We start from the raw sequence: 18,998 nt of genomic DNA on the forward strand, positions 1-18,998 counted from the left end.
AGGCTAGATTTAAGCTTCTTTTTTGGGGGTGGGGTGGGGGAGGGGGCATTAAATTGGAAATAATTTAAAAATAATTATTTTTAAGAGTCAGATTTCTGCGTGGGTTCAGTATTACTGATTTATACAGGCTGATATCGCTATTATATCTGCATGTATTACACTAAAAAGACAAAAAATAAACACTGCATTAAAATTTTCCCTGCGCCTACATTTACCACACGCCCCTGACGCTCCACTGCTAGAGGATTTCATGAGCGACGTCGCCGACAGCCAATCAGAGAGGAGGGACGGGACACTGACAGGTCGGGCAGAGCTGATGTTAGATTGTGCGGAATATTTTCTCGCCTGTCCCGATTATTGAGCCGGAGAACAGCTCAGGTGAGTGTTCAACCTCGTGTTTCAGTGACCGCAGCAGGGTTTAAACGAGTGCGCACAATTCAGGGAGTCTGCGTGTTCGCAGGTTTACTGCGGCTCAGTTAGAGACGGAGCGCAGACTGTCAAGGAGTCCAAACAGGTACCATGCGAGGCATTACTGAACGGACAGCACCACAGTGGACCGCGGACCACTCCGCATTAAAATGGACCGTAACTTAGGTGGCGTTCAGAGGCGTTTTTGCTTGTGCAGCTAAATTGTTCCGCGCACCGGCTCATGTTGTCTGCGTTCAACACGTTGGCTGAGAGCGAGGCTGGAGCAGGTCACTGGTTCACTCCATCCATAATTTAGGTGAGCAAACAGTATCCTCATTTTCTAGTGCGTGCACACCTTAGGAAAATAATGCCACTGTCTTAGTGCCGTCCACGTCACGGCGTGTAATGGGAGTCACAGCAGTACACATGGAATCAGGACTACCATGTGTTTGTATGGGATCATCTGGTGACCATTTGAATGTAGCTTTACATCTTATTCCTGCACCATCCCACAGTTAATAGGTCAATAGATCATGCACACGCATGAAAGGGTGGACAGAACCTGTGTGTGTGTGTGTGTGTGTGTGTGTGTGTGTGTGTGTGTGTGTGTGTGTGTGTGTGTGTGTGTGTGTGTGTGTGTGTGTGTACTCCACCCTGTTAAAATCACAAGCCTTGACTGATAGATTTTGTGTTGTGTGGGTTATAAAAGAAGCTGCAGTCTTTGGCCTAATGAGCTTACTAGGATCAGCTCTATAATCACCTCCTGTTCTTGATTGGAGCTGCCTATAGTTCAGTATTTTTCAGTTCTTGTGTGAATGCCTCTGATTTTTTTTTTTTTTTTTTTTTTTCTACAAATCGGTTGTTTTTTTTTTCCGTATGATTAAAATACGCTAAAACTCAATATTTATTGTTGTCTGTTGTATGCTGACTCCAGTCATTCACTGCCACAGACACAATTTGCTCGGCACTTACAAAGTATTGATGTTCAATACACAGCTTTACTGTGTGCATGGAAGGTTTCTCTAGCTGGACAGACTGGAGTGTGAATGATCTTTCCTCTCCTGGCGGTGAAGTGTCCATGTGCAAGACACTTGAACCAGCAGCAGAAAACCACGGTGCGTTTGAGACAGAGGAAAGAAGCGTGCAAACCCTATCTGATCATTTTTCTTTCAAATTTTCTTCTCCTGTTGAGAGGTATGTCTGAGAATTGCAGTTAGCTTACATTTTGGAAATTGCACCGCGGTAGAAGCACTCCTGTTGAATGATGTGGGGGGATATGTAATTTAGCTCGCAGTGCTGTCCCAAACATTTGACAACAAAAAGTGCTGCATTTCTCTGTCACTTCAAGATTGCAATTGAAAAATGTCTGGTGGTGCACACTTGTTTTCAATTGACAAGGGGCGAAAAGTGCCTTGTGAAGGCTGTGGAGAACTGTTTTCAGTGCAGTGCAAATGGGGAATATTCATCTGTGCAGATGGTTGGACTAATTGATTCAGACTTCTTTGGACGAAGCTCAGCCAAGCTGCTGTCTCTGCCTCTGCCGCACAAAAACAGATGGTTAGAGGTGCAAACAGACATAATCAGACAGGTTCATCATTGATCTATCTACGATGTGAGCGAAGGTGATGCTGTATATTCAGACTTAGGCAGAGTTTGACACAGATCATTGTGTTGGTTGTGTTGTAAACATCTACCTGAATCAGAAATCTGTGGACGGTGTGTCAATTCATTGAAATCTGTACTGAGAGTCTGAATCTCTTGATGCATGTGGACGGGGGCTGCCCTGTTTGTGAATGAGATGTGAGTTAGCCCAGGGCAGTGGGGTCAGCCCCTGTGATGGACATTTAGACAGCGTGGAGAAGACGGGGTGTGTGTGTGTGTGTGTGTGTGTGTGTGTGTGTGTGTGTGTGTGTGTGTGTGTGTGTGTGTGTGTGTGTGTGTGTGTGTGGTATGAAATCATTACCAAGCTGCAAGTTAAAGATAAGGTCTGTCAGATTTCCCTCAGGAGATTCTGTAGGCATTTTCTACTAGTTCTATTAAAGTGTAAGGTTCATTTTTTATATACAAGCATTAAAGTATTAAATTCACAATGTAACATGTCAACTATGTGTTGAGGCTCCACTGGCTTTCATACATGTTATATACCAAAACATCTTAGGTTAGGATCAAGCTGTAAACCTTTAATCTCTCCTTTACTAAATTTAGCCTACTACATTGTGTGTGATGTTTGCCTGCATTTCTGTTATAAAAAGGCTACTGTTGATGTGTTTAATTTTTCCCATCATCCCATTCTCATTTTACTTTCAAAAGCCTCTCAGTCAACAAAAACCTCTAATTTCAGTCAAGCAGAAATCCTGTTTGACAGAAAGTGGTGTTTTTTTTCCAGAAAGACTGCAGCATCCATCCCCTCCACAAATAGCTCCTGGTATGAAAACTGTAGTATGACTATGTGATGAAGTGGGAGAAGACAGAAACAGAAAATACATAATTGCTCATCCTTTCATTTGGAAAACGGTGGAGGAACTTGGGCATGGATGGGGTCAGTCCAATGGGGGAAGTTGGGTGTGACCTCTCATGGGCCATCGCCCTCATAAAGGTCAGTGTGGCAGTGATGGCCATAAGCACCTGTTTTTAAAATCCATTTTAAAGAAGAGGAGAATAAAAGAAGACAAGTATGGGAGGTGGAGTAGCTGACCGGTTTATTGTTTTGTGTTGGTTTGTATGTGTTATCAATCCTGTCCTCTCATCTATGCCAGTTATTGCCTGTTTATTGGACTCACCATAAATGTGCGCAAACTGCAGTGCAGAAATACCAAAAATAGGTTTTGGATAGTTTTGAGCAGTAACTGTCCCACTTGGTATATATACCCAGCTAGAGGTGCACTGATTCATCTATTTTACCACCTTATATGATTCTGATATGTCAGCACATCTGCCATTATTGATTTCTGGTCTGATATCAGTGGTGTCTTTTCCCAATTTTAAAAGCCCTTTACTTCCCAGTGTTGGATCATTAGCATTTTATGCCCTAATTACAGGAAGAGATGATGAAATGAGCTATAGAGAAATGCAACAAAGGTCCCAGGCCAGACTTTATCTCGGGATGTTGTAGTTCATGATTGGCTCCTTAACCCATAAGCAACTGGCTGCCCCCCTTTTTAAAATCTCAAAAATAGATTGGTATCTGCCTCAAAGCCTTATAGATGCATGTGTAAATACATTATACTGTGTATCTTATTGTTTTCACTTTTCACTCTTTTCCTTTAACTGTTTTTCTCTTCTCCCTCCTCATATGTGTGTAAATAAAACTGTAGCTATCCCATTAACATGTACAACTTTACATTTGTAGCAGACCTAACACATAACCTCAGGTTTGTCAGGCAAGTGTTTGAAAGGACTCGTGTAAATCATGTTTGTTTGGAAAGCTGTATGATGATCACTCTGGTCGCCCTAACATAATCCGAGAGAACTGTGAGCGCAAAGTCACGATAGCCACATTTATGTGAACTAGACCAGAATTATCCTTTAAATGTAGTTCCTCAAAGATTTAGCAGACATCCTGCTTCTTTATATGTGAACTGTTTTATATCATTATTGTTGCGTGATGATTTTATCATGAAGACTAAGAATATTATGATCTCTGTTAGATTTATTTTAATTCCATTTTTTTCCCTTTCCTTTCCTTTCTCTCCTGAAGGATGACGGCTGTTAGTCAAACCGGCCTCGTCTCCTTGCTGTTTTCTCACCCTGTCTCCAGAGTTCAAAGACCTCATCAGCAGACTGAGTGCTCCTGAGTGACCCTCCCTGTTTGGCTGCCAGGCTGACATCCTGGGGAGGTGATGAGACGGTTCATCTACTGCAAGGTGGTATTGACCACCTCTTTAGTGTGGGTGCTGGTGGATGTGTTCTTGCTGCTTTACTTCAGTGAGTGCAACAAATGTGATGATCGGAAGGACCGCTCGCTGCTCCCGGCCCTCCGAGGTGAGTACACAGAGTAGCCTTGATGGGGCCACAAGGTTTCAGGAGTCTATTATGAGATATACTAAGTCTTGGACTGGACTGCTTTCTCTCTCACTCCTTCTCTTTAAGCTTTTAAATAGTTAACTGAGCCACATTGATCAGTTGTGAGAAAACTTTTATTGAAATGTTTTGTTGCTCAGTATAAAATGACTATTTACTGGCGAAAGTGGTTTATAGCAAATAAATTTTAATTGTTTTCAGGGGGAATTAAATGTGAATTTTTAATTTAAAGAGTTTTATGAGTGTTTTATGAGGGGAGAAAATCAAGTTCAGTTCCATTTGTAATGTGCTGATGGTGTTAGTTCAAAAGTGTCTTGAGCAATGAGCATTTTGACAATAAATAACTATTTAGTTAGATTTTTTAAAAAATCAAACCAAATTATATTTTTTCATTATTCATATTTATGTGTGCTAAATTAATAAACACTTGAATTTCTACAGTATTGTTCATTTAAAAGACTGAGGTTTTGTTTGTTTTGGATCCTGGCACTATAAATTACTACAGTATATACTGTACACAAATTTGTATCTTGTTCATCCTCTACCACTTTTGAAAATATGCTGTTCATTTTTGCCGAGGCTATAAAGTCACTGTGTGGTAATGCAGCTGTGAGTGCGGCCTGGTTTGAAAACAATTTTGTCTGCATTTCCAAAATGTCTGACAAAAGCAAATGGATGGAATTTATTATTGTCCTGGAATACATGAAAATCAAGGGAATTTATAATCCTACATGCTTTAAAAATGGGGCAGGCATGTTTTAACGTTTAGTGCTCATAATTCTGATGATAAAAAAAGTGTGACCTAGAATAAATTTAGACTAATATCAATAGTTAATAACTGCATAGCAATTATTGCTGAGTGTGCTGTGCAGTAGGTGGAGTGAGATCTCTGTCCTGGTACAACTTTTGTGTGCAGACAATCTCAGTTAGAAAACAGTGGTATTGTCATTAACAGTGGCTGTAAGTCACAGTTTTTACAATCACATGAGATTTAGCATTTGATTTCTTTTTTTCTTTCATATCCATCGATGTAGAAGAGAACAGTTACAGCTCAGGCAAATACTGAACTCACATGCACAATTACAGTAACACTGATTAAAATTGTCTAACCAGTCTAACCTTTTATTTTCAGAACAGGCAACAAGGCCGGCGGTGGTAAAACAGGAAATCATTTTTAAAGGACTGGCAGCAGTCAAAAATTGGCAGGCAAAGCAATCCAAGCAAAAGAGGCAGTTCAAAAGGTCTGAGGACACACAAATAAGAAGCTGCTATTGCACAGACAGTGTGGCAGAGAGTAAGGGGATATGAGCTGGTGTATACTAAAAAGCTGATGAGTAAATGGGAAATGGATGAGCGTCAGGTGGCTGGGGTGGCAGGAAAGTGGCGTTAACTCTTGGCGGGTGAGTGTGGCAGGGTCTGAATGGACTGAATCAACATTATGACATATAGCACACATGACATGAAAAACAACCAGGTGAATCAGTGTTTGATATAAGAATCAGCAGGTAACAGGTGAACTTTTAGTGAATCTTTTAGTGAAGTTTTACAGATGAAGATGTTGTTCATTTGCTTATCTAGGTTTGAAATATTATCTGCGATGTCTGTATATGAGCTCCAGAGATCACCCTAAACCAAATATGTTTCAAATTCTTACATGCTCTCAAGTAGGCAGGATTTTAAGAGGCTTGCTAAGCTGCTTTAAAGTTACATGTAGAGCAGATCTCTCAGCTACTGAGACTGATTACCATTTCATTGGACCTACTTTGCTTCTAAAATCGATGGATACAGTAGATGTGAACCAAATGTTATGTTTCTTTTAGCTTGGTAGTCCACTCTTAGTCTAGTCATGTCATCCATTGATGAATCCATCAATTATCTACACCACTTATCCTGCAGAGGGGCATGGGGGCTGGAGACAGTCCCAGCTGACAATGGGAGAGAGGTGGGGTGCATCGTGGAAAGAGCTTATCACTACAAATGATTGTGAGTTATTGTTCATATAAAAATTTTGGTTCAAACCAATTAAACTGTTTGCTGTCTGGTAATGGGCTGATAAGTGGGTAGTTGATTTAGCAGTGATTTTTTTTTTTTTTTTTTTTTTTTGCTTGGAACTGCAAGGTTTTTCAGAGCAGCTATGGCTCGCTCATAAAGAGAATATGAATATTAAACCATAACCATCAGCTAAAATAAGATTAAAAGCTCTGCTGTTCTCAAGTTAGTTGAAAATGTGTTCAGGCTTTGGATCCATTATTACACAGAGAATGTTGATTTATTGTTAATAACAGTCATTTATATTAAAGTTGGTTTAAATCAATTCAAAATTGCTTCCTTTTGAGCCAGTCAGACTTGCAGTATTGCGTGATGGGTTGTGGTCAGTTTCCTCTCCATTTCAGGAGTTTAAGATGAGGTCAGTGATCCCATGTTGGCCATTACCAAGTCGATAATGATCTTTAAAAGAATCCATCTATCCATCCTTCCATCAGCTTTCCCCACTTATCCTTGAGGAGACAATCCCAGCTGACATCAGGCGAGAGGTGGGGTACAATCTAGACAGCCTGGTCTATCACTGCGCTGACACACAGACAATCATTCATACTCGCATTCACACCTACTAGCAATTTGGAGTGGCCAGTTAACCTAACCTGTGTGTCTTTGGGCTGTTATATAGCAAACCTATGCAGGCTATTCGTACTCTATTAGGTGTTTGGGTGTTTGTTTGCTGAGAAGCTTCTCTGATATATAATGTGATGACAATCAGGTCAGATTTGCAGGCAGCAAGTAGAGCGCAGCAGCACAGGGAGGAAGTGGAGGTAAACTATTGAGGAAAGAGAAGAGATCAAGCCTGGGATAGAGCCACAGATATTTTCCGGTAAAGTAAATGAGAACATTGGATGCCCCTAGAACACAACACACAATCTGTAAATTTTGATGCGCAGGCAGGGATCAGGGTCCAGCTGGCAGTATAACAACGGCTTGTATATTCTATATGTGTCAGCTTTTTTTTTTTTTTTAAGAGCCACTTGAATTGCATTTTAAATATGAGAGATCATGCCTCAGAAGACTCACTGACTGTGCGTGTGAGAAGAACCTTTTCAATGTAATTGCTTGAGATGAAGCTGCAGGAAGAGAGAATTGGACTGATTGACCTGAGGACAGACAGAGCCACTGTTTTCCTCCCTTGGCTTGAAATACCACAGAGTTTGTTTCCTAAGCCTCCTCTGATCTACAGTATGTGTTGCTATGCAGTGTTTCTGGCCTTTATATTTGAACTGACTGTTTGCATTATTACATAGATGGACAATTTTAAAAGTGCTGAAGGTGGAAAAGCTACAATTTAAAATCATAGTTAAGGAGCTGTTACAGTCATTTGGGTGAGTGCTGTTCAGTTTTACAGCTCATATCGTTTTAAACACAAAAAAAATGTTTAATACCAAAATCAATTGGCTTTCACTCAAAACCACAAAGGCCAATCTCATGGCAGCACAAGGGGAAATCTCAGAATCACCAAAATAAGTCGGATGCATCAACTGGTGTAACAGCATTTTAACTCTAGAGCCACAACTCTAACGTGGTTATAAAGCTAAACATGTATGTAAGGTAAAAGGGATTATTTGAAGTGTGTGTGTTTCTGTGGTTTTGAATTTTTAGAGCTCAATGTGCTCACTTTGAATTATATTATTCACAGTATTTATTTGGTTATTGTGTATATTACATATGGGTTTATACATGTGTGAAAATTCTTAATTTGACAGATTTTTGACAAATTCTAACATTAAAGTTGCAACAGAGAGATTATAAATATTGTGGTATACTGGGAATGAGAGTGCGCCTTGTTATTTCAAGGCCTGAGGACTTCATCCTGTAAAATTTACAATGTTCTGCTCTCCATGACTGTTCACATCTGACAGCATTGCTCCACTTGGTATTCGCTAGTAATCCATTTTTATAATCGGACTAGAATATGTATAATCTTAAAAATAATCTGTTAGAATTAGACTAATATTGTTGTGACGGCAAACAAAAAAGGTGGTGCAGACTGGAGGTGATGATGTTTCCTGAAAATTCCTGACTTGTGTTTATCCAGATGTAGAGACAGATGCATTGGAGCTGCTCACCGTGTCATGACGTATACTTTGTTCAGTTATCCTGCCTGGCTATTGCGCCGCAGAGATCAGATTTAAGCCAGTGTCCAAGTGGCCAGTGTTAGCAGCACCATAAAGAAAAGAGCAGGATCAGTTGAGGTTAACAGTCCAGTCGACACCAGTCCATGAGGGGTTGTAGGGAATCCTCTTAACCTGGAGCTGTGCAGCTAATGAGAACAGTGTGTCCTCTTTCATGGAAATCACTGCCTCTATGCTGAGAGATTATTAGAGAGAGAGAGTGAGAGCATGTGCACAATCATAAATCCATGGGAGGTTATTTAACTTTGTTGAAGGGAGTTGGCTCTGTGCAGCAGCAACAACAGCAACCCTAATGTTATTTCAGGCATTTGACTGTGGGGATATACTGTGTATCATAAGAGACTGCAGGAAGGTTTTTTTTTTTTTTTTTTCATACAACTTTTCATCAACTAACTATTAATACATTCTCCTAATTCACTGAATTCAGAACCTCCTAAAAGATTAAATTAAAATTAAATATAGCCGGCAGCGCTTAATACCCAGTGAGCTCAAGCCACAGCAGCCCAGAGAGAGCTTAAGCAGAGTGCCTGCACTGTCTATATTAAAATACTTGCACTATATATATATTTTTTTTATGTTCACTGATGTCTAAGGTAACATTTTCCCCCAGCCTTTAAAGTGCAAGCGAGAATTCAGTCACATTTTCCTTATGTGCTATTAGTGTTTAAGGGGAATATAACAGACTGTCCATGTGTGCACATCATGTACAGTGATCTGGAAAATTATGTTTTTTTTTAACTTATAGAAAACTATACAGAGCACACAGAAATAGAACACTCTCCTTAGCCTAAAGAGGCGGATAGTAAACCCTACGTCTGCAACGATGTCCACCACACAATTTGCATACTTCACAATGGCCGGATGCCTTCAAATTATTATTATAAATTATTTATATCATTCTTTATCACTGAAGCTTAATTAACTGTCAATTCATGCTATATATTTGCTGTACAATATATTGATTCAGTTTGTACGTCTTGCGTGTTTGAGTTAGAGCAGGCGAACAGCCAACACAGTGATATCAGGAAGGTCAGTCAGTCCTCATTATTCTCAGTCTCATTTAGGGAGGAGATCTAATTTGTATTTTAATGGGCTTTAACAACACAGTAGTTCTTCTCCCATTGTTTCCCGATCCAGAAATAGTCTGGTAGGGATTTCTATAACAATGCAGTTTGACGTTAAGTGAGAAGAAAAAGTAATGGTGGGTTTACTTTCTTATCAGACATCCTGCTGTTTTGGCTCTGTTTTTTTTTTTTTTTTTTTTTGCAGCAGTGATATCCCGGAGCCATGAGGGTCCGGGGGAGATGGGCAAAGCAGTGAACGTCCCCAAGGACGACCAGGAGAAAATGAAGGAGCTCTTTAAGATTAACCAGTTCAATCTGATGGCAAGCGACATGATTGCACTCAACAGGAGTTTGCCGGATGTGAGATTGGATGGGTGCGTAAGCTTAGGTGTCTCACAGATGCATGTTGTTAATCCACTCTAATGACTCTTTAACACCTACACACACATCTGTTTTCCAACAGACTGGCATGGTGCTCACCCTCAGCCTGTAAACTTCACTACCCTCAATACCCAGGGAACAACGATATCTTTATGAAAAGGCTGACATCCTGACTGATCATTTTTTGCTTTTCTATTTATTTATTTTAATTTTCCATCCCTTAATGTATACAGACTTGTACATCAGGTTCTTTAGTAGCTGTTAGATAGCACACCGAGGAAGCAGGGCTTCTGTCTCTTTTCAAAAGAGTCCTAGAAGCGCTGCAGTCAGTGGTACATAGCACTGTTTCTAAAGATGGAGTGCTCTGAACTATCAAAGTAGAGTTATTCTGATGATTTCATCAAAATTTGTTGAGTCCATTAGATGTTACTGGTATTAATAACTCAGTCGAATTTGAAAAGACATCCCCTAATTATGGGCACCGTTTCAATGCAGAATCCATCAGATCCCTCAAGTGTGTACATTAGTCCTGACATTTGAATGGGAGCAGGGTTTTGTTTACTGTCATTCAAGATCCACTTGAGCACGTAATGAAAATCAAAGGAGCAATTTGTGTGAAGCATGAGCACATTCAGGCTGCTGCTATGCGCAGGCATTCACTTCTCTGGGAAATAATTCTCCAAATGATTCATGTTTAAATATTCAAGCAGAACATAACTTTTCCACAGCTCTTTCATTAAGTGGATACCAAAGGCTCTGCCATGAGAAACAGCCTACAGGAACGTTTTTCTCTACACCTGCATTCTGCTATTCTGCCCATACCAAGAAAATACCCACTTATGATATTTTACAACGTGGACATGCAAATATAAAGATAATTTTGCTTGCATGGTGCAAAGAAGACCTATATTCAGCTGGTTGCAGCTCATCTAGTTTTTTGTCAATTATGGCTCCTTTTCTCAGTATAAATCAGCAACTTTTTTTTTTTTTTTTTTTTTTAAAAGAACATGGCTTAGCTTCGCAATATTCCACCATCTGTGTGGTGAAAATTATCCAGAGCCATGCAGAATTGCCAGTTGTTACATCTGAAGGACAATGACATCTTGCCTTGAAGGCACCCTCCTGGCCTAGTTGTGTCAGTCAGTGCTGTCACTTTGAATAGATGGGACTGAAGTAGCAATGATGGCCTCTCCGATGGCTTTTTCCAGCTTCCGTCACCTCCCACTACCCATCCTCCTGCTATACAGGCTGCCCAGGCTGTCCACCTCCTCCTCTCCTGTAAAGTAGCTTATTCTTTATTTAACATCATTCACTAGTGCGCCATCCCACGTTTGCCACATTCTCACTCTTTGGCTTTCACATCAACCCAAGGACATGCTGACAGAGCTGTCAACTCTGGTTTTACGTTTTCTACTTTCTTCAGAGATATTTGTCAGTACATCTCACATGACAATGTTTTTGCACTGACATCAGCATTGGTTAGCAGCAGGATGTGCTCAGATTTGTTTTTCAGACACTTCTCATGTAAAATAATGTGATGCAGGTTAGAGAACCACTGCGGCTGCAGATTAAAAACCAGTTTTAAATTCTGCAAGTAAGAGAGGGCATGAGTTCAGCTGCAACTAATTACTACTGCAACTGTTAATTATTTTATTTAAGTTTTACATTTTGTCAGTGAGAACAAATGACCGTTACACGGTGGATTTTCGGAACACCTATCTCCTCTGCACCTACTCTCTCTAACCAGCAAATGTTTGAATTTCTGCTGAATGAAAGAACTGATTTCTGACCTAAATTTCACTGATCTGTTTTCTGAATTGTTTTTGTAGCAGTCTTTTAGTTGAGTTGTCTAAAACCAGGGATGTCAGGAACTCAACAAGACTTGATATGAATCTAAAAGTAGGATTAATATAGTCACATGAGTAATAATGATAAAACATCAGCTTCAAAACATTGTTCTTATGTTTCTCTAGCCTTTGCTTTATGAAATTCTAAAGTTCTAGGCCTCAAAAAACATTTTTTCAAATGAAACAGAGATGGAGAAATCACTCTTTCATTAAACTGCTCACATGTTCAAAACCAATGGATATGCAATCTCTTACATGAGTTCACAAATTAACTTCCTCCGTTATCCTCCTCCCAGCTGTAAGACCAAGCTGTACCCAGATGACCTGCCCAACACCAGCATTGTCATTGTTTTTCACAACGAGGCATGGAGCACCTTGCTGCGAACCGTTCACAGTGTCATCAGCCGCTCTCCCAGACACTTGCTCATGGAGATTGTGCTGGTTGATGATGCCAGCGAGCGAGGTTGGTAAAAGGCAGAGTTACAGGTTTGACTCTGTCGTCAGTGATACAGAATATACAAAGCAGGTGATCAATGTAAACAGTGTGGGAGACAGAACTCTGAGCCAGGCTCAGTAGATCACATGTATCATAGCAGCTACTGTGTATGAAAAACAAGGATATGGGAAACGGTAGGGGAGGTGGGGCTGCAACTAACAGATGTTTCTGTTGTTGTGTTTGTATTAATTAATTTTTTGCTTCTAAATTAAGTAATATTCTTAACTTGATGGCAGTTAGTTTATTATGTTGTCTAAAATATGTTGTCTTGATGATAGTAGTAGTAAAAATAGAAAAATGTTCCTCCTCGCAGAGCCTAAGCTGATATATTAAAATATCTTGTTTTCTGTGACCAATGGCCCAAAAGGCAAAAAATGTTTATTTTACTCAAATGTAAAACTTAAAAAACAGTGTTTTATTTCTCAAATGCTGATCTGAAGCACAAACATTTAAATAATTTTATTTATTCATTTTTTTGATTGACTAATGAAATTGACCAATTATTTCAGCTCTGTTGTGTTAAATTACTGTCAGACTTCCTGAAGCAGAAGCTGGAGAACCACGTGCGGACTCTGGAGGTGCCAGTGAGGATCCTGAGGATGGAGCAGCGTTCAGGACTAATCAGAGCCAGGCTGAGGGGGGCGGCTGCCACCAAAGGTCAGGTCATCACCTTCCTAGACGCTCACTGTGAATGTACTGTTGGCTGGCTGGAGCCCCTGCTGGCACGCATCAAAGAGGACAGGTAGGAGCCAAACACAGAATCTTTTAATGCTGCCATTCAGGGCACACATATGAAATTATGAACCCGTTTTAATTTTCAGAAGAAATGTGAAGAAAATTAAGAAAAAACTTTCCCAGTATCATTCAATTTAATGTTTTGCCTATTCAGCCCTGAAACAGACTTTATTTATGCTAGTATTATCATATTTCACTTAAGTTGCACCATTGGGTGTTTGAGCCAACCCTCTATCTGAATATTGATGGAACAGCAGACTACCAGTTATGAATACACTGTTTGATCCTGACACTGCTGATGGAAGAAGATAATCATTTTTGCATTGTCTGCTTCTGGCGCTGCCTCAGAGGAAAAGCTAGCTCCAATTACTGAATCTCTGTCTGTGCATTAACTGCAGCAACTCATGTGATGAAGACACTAGTAGAGTCGAGGTTAAATAGACAACAGAAACCTGTTTGTAGACAAACTTGTGTGGCCCAGTTGAATACAAAAGTAGATCGTTTTTTCCTGTTTTAACAGCAGATGTTTTCTTTAAATGTTAAAATGCTTGTGCGGTTATTAAGCCAAATGTGTTAATTTAAACTGACAAGGCCACTGTTATTTCTCACAGCATGAATCTGTGTTTTAGAGCTTTTATTGTTTTTCATAGTGTATCGTGTGTGTGTGTGTGTGTGTGTGGGTTTGTGTGAATGACTGACATGAACAGATGGATGAATTAATAATTCTCTTGCAATCCATTTTATATCTGAGGTTAGACACATTCATTTTCCCTCTGGAAGAAGTTTATACCAAATAACTCAATGGATACATGCTGCATATGTATTGTCTGTAGGAATGAGTACAGATTGATGAAAGGGTGTAGCGAGCACACAGTATGTTCACTGCATATTCATGAATAATTATACAGTTTAAGTTTGTGACACTAACATTACTACTAGTAATAAATTCTGTATCATAAAACCTGTGCTCGGTGCAATAAACTGTGATAAACTGCTGTGTATTACATCATTAAAAAAAAAAAAGGTCATTAAATCAACCAATACTTCAAATATTTGCTGGTTTCAGATTACTACATTTGATCTATTTTATATCATTGCAAATTGAATATACCAGAGTTGTAAACAAAACAACAAAGTAAGACTTTTAAAGACACTATTTTCCATTTTACTACTAATAAGTGGCCTTATTCATTATTAATTCAGAATAATTGACAGTAAAAATCACAGTCCCTTGCAGCTTGGCAGTTAATTTCTGAACTGAGTCTGAATTGTTGAGAATGTGGTTTGATATTTAGGTTGAAATGTTTAAACCAATACTTTCATATTATGTATTGTTGAATCATCATCAATATTTTATTACTTGTGTCTTTCAGGACAGCAGTGGTGTGTCCAATTATTGATGTCATCAGTGACGAGACGTTTGAGTACATGGCAGGATCTGATATGACTTATGGTGGATTCAACTGGAAGCTGAATTTCCGCTGGTACCCTGTTCCCCAGCGTGAAATGGATCGACGCAAGGGAGACAGAACACTTCCTGTCAGGTGCACAAAGAAGCTGTTTCTTCCTCCTGTCAAGTTAAATCTAGATCACTTTTGTGGGTAATATGTGGCTGACTTTGAACTCGATTTTGATTAGAAATTAAGAGATAGGACACAAATAAAATGTGAAATTGCACTTTTTTAAGTTCAGACAGATGTTAGTTCTGAGCTGTGAATGGGTTTATCTGTGATGGCAGCAAATTACAGAGAATCCATGGTTATAGTTAGACTTTCTCACAAGAACTCCTCTCATCAAATGTGCCATTTTTATCTGTAGCTAGAAATAGATAATTTCCCTTTGTGAATTCCACTAATGCATGCAACTGCCTAAATAGCATCCACATAGTTGTGATTGTGCTCTGTTGCAGTGACAGTTTATGTGAACTCATTTATTTTAGAAACCAAAACTCTGCTCATGGTTGCATTTTTGACTTCAGAGAACTGGGTACAGTTTGTTGTGTATATGCAAATCTCTTTCAACAACAAACATTAGCCTTAATTTAGAGCTGATGTCAACATACAAGGAATTAGAAGATAAAAGTAATTACTCCTCTAAGGCCTTGTTTTGAAATTGTCAAACAAATTGGTCTTTTATTATATTCTGAATGTTCCTCAGAGTTACACCGAGGCATTAATGCTTTTTGTCTTAATTTGTTGTGTATTTCTTGCAGGACTCCCACCATGGCAGGAGGCTTATTCTCCATAGACAAAACATACTTTGAAGAAATAGGAAGCTACGATCCAGGGATGGATATCTGGGGTGGAGAGAATCTGGAAATGTCTTTCAGAGTGAGTGACCAGCAGTCAGGGGGATGATTTACCTTACATGATGTCACTTGCAGTACCTACATCACCTGTGACTAAGGCCCTTGCACTTAGGATGCAGGGGAGAATTGGAAGAAAAAGAAAAAAAAAAAGATATTGCAGATAACAAATGTGAAACCTCTCTACATATTGCACCTTCAAAAAGAAAAAAAAAACTGTTTAAACAGTATCTGCACAAGTACAACAAAGCTCTGCTTGTACTACGAACAAATGATTAAAAAAAAAAAAAGTACTTCAATGCTACTGGCATCAAAGTATTTTTTAATTTGTTTACTGCATCTGCTTTTATTAATATTTATCTTCTAAACTCATTATTTAAGAATCCTCATTATGGAACGTCTCATACTTTTGAGAAATTATTTAATTATAGCTCATGTCAAATTGCAGTTTCTATCTAGCAGATTGACTAATTTTCAGCTTTAGTTGTGGCTGAATGGAAATGACACAGAGGAGTCTGCAGTGCTAGCAGAAACAGTAAAGCTTTGAGCCAAATGCTAATAACCACATGCTAACATGTCCATGGTGACAATGCTAATATCATGGGAATAATTACTTTTGGAGGTATTTGGTTAAAAATCAAAGATAAATGAAAATTTGACCTTATGATGCAGGCATCACTTGCATTAATACAATTCGTCCTCTTAGGACCACAAAGGATTCGGATGACAGTCCAATAATTATGTATGTATTTCAGCCATGGTGCTAACGTGTTTTTGAAAAATGAATGTTTTGAAATTACTGAATATAAACAGGCATTTCATCTGAGTTAGTTCTATTATTTGTCTTTCTACGCTGTTATCGAGTGTATCCGCTTTCTTGCTATGTCCTAGGTTAATTTAACTTATCGTGTGTCCGCAGATCTGGCAGTGTGGTGGCTCTTTGGAAATTGTAACATGTTCTCACGTGGGCCATGTTTTTCGGAAGGCCACCCCGTACAGCTTCCCTGGAGGAACAGGCCAAGTCATCAACAAGAACAACAGGCGGTTGGCCGAAGTCTGGATGGATGATTTCAAAGACTTCTTTTATATCATATCACCAGGTAGCGAACAATGAAACTGTCTGCATCTGGAATGGTAGAATCAGACCTTGAAGCCTGTGTTAAAAATGGCATGAGTTCTGCACATTTTAAAAGTTTCAGAGACGATATAGTTTAATCAGGAATTTAATAGATGTATTATTCATTGTGCACCACTGTTCAAAAGCAGATAAGAACAGTCCTCATTATGAAACTCCTCTGTGCTACTTATGAGCTCGCTGATATTGTATTTTGCAAATTAGTTTGAGAAGGAAAAGCTTGTCTGTTCTCTTTTATTCCTTAATTGTCTTTCCCTGCGCTTTTTCTCGCTCGTTTAAGAATTTATATTTCTCCTTTTACTCTTACTTTGGAATTTGGATGCTTTTGTCATTCTCAAAGTAGCATTAATTATTTCTGGTTTGATATTTTTTTTTAGCTGTTTCCCTGAATTTGACTTGAGAAATTTGTCAAAGATGGTCTTTTCTGAAACAGACACAGACGCTCTAGAACAATGTGACTGTGCCGATTGAGAGATGAGAACCCCTCCATCTGTCAACGTAATGTGATTACCCTTTAGCAGATAGCACTGTCCCGGAAATCTGTGGTTAAGTGTTTTAGATGTCAGCCAGCCTATAAGGAATCATCTGTAATCTGCCAATCCTATGGCACGAATTGTGACCTTCCCCTCCACTCAGTCAGGCGTGATTCTCCACAGACAGGTGTGCAGACAGAGTCGGGGGTTGTGATGGATGTGTCTGTCTGCGTATTGTGGCCCCAACAATGACCGCATGTCCCTGCAGGACATTAGGGAGAATGATCTGGGCCACGCTGCTGCCGGACCTTATTTATTGGCACAGAGGAACACAGTATGTTGCTCAGGCGGAGTTTGAGAGTTACATCTAGTGATCCTATTAAAAGTGCATCTCCGTCCTCCAGTGATTCCAAGATCAAAGAGGCTGTTCATCATGTGCAACATGTAATGTTCAAACCCTGAAGAGAGAGAAAAGGGAAATAGAGATCCAGAAAAAAAGAGTGGCCCCTCAGCTCATTGCTTTTATCTGCCCACTTGAAATTAAAATTTCCTAGATCCCCAGTATAAGATGTTGTATTATACAAGGGACTGTTTGCATTGTGTGGCTTGTGTGTGATGGATAAACATACAGCAATGTAGTATTCATTTAACTTGTTGGCTGGTTTTTGAAAATCATATTCTATTTTCTCTTGTTGCAATCAAGCCCTTTCATGATAAATTACCCCCTAGATTTATCTGCATGCAAGCTATGAGTCCTCAAGAGGCTCTCTGAGGAAAACCATCTGCCTAATGTGTTTGTAAGTGTGCCCAGTCGCTGTCTAATCCTTCCTCCATTTCATCAAGGCTGATACATCGGACAGTTACCTAAAGTCACGTACAGTATGTCACGACACGCACACAGTAGCTATACTACAGCTGTAGTATTTGTTTCTGAAGGCGATGCTTTGATTTTTGCAATATACTGTTTATACATTGTGGGATGTGACTTTTCATTACATTCCTCGTTGTACAAATCAGTTAATTCATGTAACATCCAATCAAAAATCGTTCTGTGATGACCCAGTTCACAGGTAAGCATGCAGTGAAGTTCATTATAAAGGGTCCCTCTGGTGTTTTGTTTTGTTGGTGCAAGAAAGCAGGACTGTACCTCTTTATTTTAGAACATAAAATGCAAATAATAGGGGAAATACTGACAGATGGTCAGTAATACATATATATCTGGACTTATCTGTTTCTACAGGTGTGATGCGAGTGGACTATGGAGATGTTTCTTCCCGTAAAGCCCTCCGTGAGGCCTTGAAGTGCAAACCGTTCTCCTGGTATCTTGAGAATATCTACCCAGACTCCCAGATCCCAAGAAGATACTACTCACTTGGTGAAGTATGAGCTTTCACGTACTCTGATCTCTTATAATGCAGCAGATGCACTGGCTCCTTTTGTATTCAGCCAGATACTTTATGTCATCGTAGCTTCTGGGCTGTGTTTTCAGAAAGCCAGTATTGTTGTAAGATAAATCTGAAAATCTCAGGATCCAGCAAAGGCTGAATGGAACAAGATAAAAACAAACGTCCCTGTTTGTATGGACAATGTATGCTAAACAAACAAGGGACTCTGGTTAGTAATTATTGATATAAGTCATGTTTACACACTTACACTGTACATGGTGAAGTGAGATAATGTTTATGTAGAGTACACGTGTCAACACAGTGTCAGGGCACAGTTTTGTACCTTGTATTGTACTTTAAAACAAAGAAAAGCACAAGTGAAATGAAAAAGAAATGTACTCGTATATGTAATATTATAAATAAAGTAAAACAGCAGTGAGAATATTTAATCAGATGATTATTTTAATCGTCAGATATGGAAATACAACCCTGCCTCGCGCTCAGCTCCCTTCTCCATGACTCTAGATAGGAATAACCGGTATAAATGACAGACGGATGAATGGAACTA

General features: G+C 39.3%; 1 protein-coding gene across 3 annotated transcripts in view; it reads left to right on the plus strand.

Moving 5' to 3' along the window:
* Positions 1-316: 316 nt before the first annotated feature.
* galnt13 (polypeptide N-acetylgalactosaminyltransferase 13) overlaps positions 317-18,998 on the plus strand; it is a 30,379-nt gene continuing 11,697 nt past the window's right edge. For 2 of the 3 annotated variants that reach the window (XM_026295632.1, XM_026295630.1), the window contains exons 1-9: positions 317-378; positions 4,106-4,389; positions 9,879-10,047; positions 12,198-12,364; positions 12,932-13,139; positions 14,506-14,676; positions 15,345-15,462; positions 16,357-16,537; positions 18,286-18,425. In XM_026295632.1, coding sequence (XP_026151417.1) covers positions 4,248-4,389; positions 9,879-10,047; positions 12,198-12,364; positions 12,932-13,139; positions 14,506-14,676; positions 15,345-15,462; positions 16,357-16,537; positions 18,286-18,425 — 1,296 coding nt within the window. In that variant the 5' untranslated portion in view covers positions 317-378; positions 4,106-4,247. Of the gene's footprint in view, positions 379-2,866; positions 3,005-4,105; positions 4,390-9,878; positions 10,048-12,197; positions 12,365-12,931; positions 13,140-14,505; positions 14,677-15,344; positions 15,463-16,356; positions 16,538-18,285; positions 18,426-18,998 lie in introns of those variants that run through there. The other variant, XM_026295631.1, reaches the window with a different exon arrangement.

The sequence above is a fragment of the Mastacembelus armatus genome, chromosome 21, assembly GCF_900324485.2.
Source record: "Mastacembelus armatus chromosome 21, fMasArm1.2, whole genome shotgun sequence".
In the NCBI taxonomy this organism is placed as follows: Eukaryota; Metazoa; Chordata; class Actinopteri; order Synbranchiformes; family Mastacembelidae; genus Mastacembelus; species Mastacembelus armatus.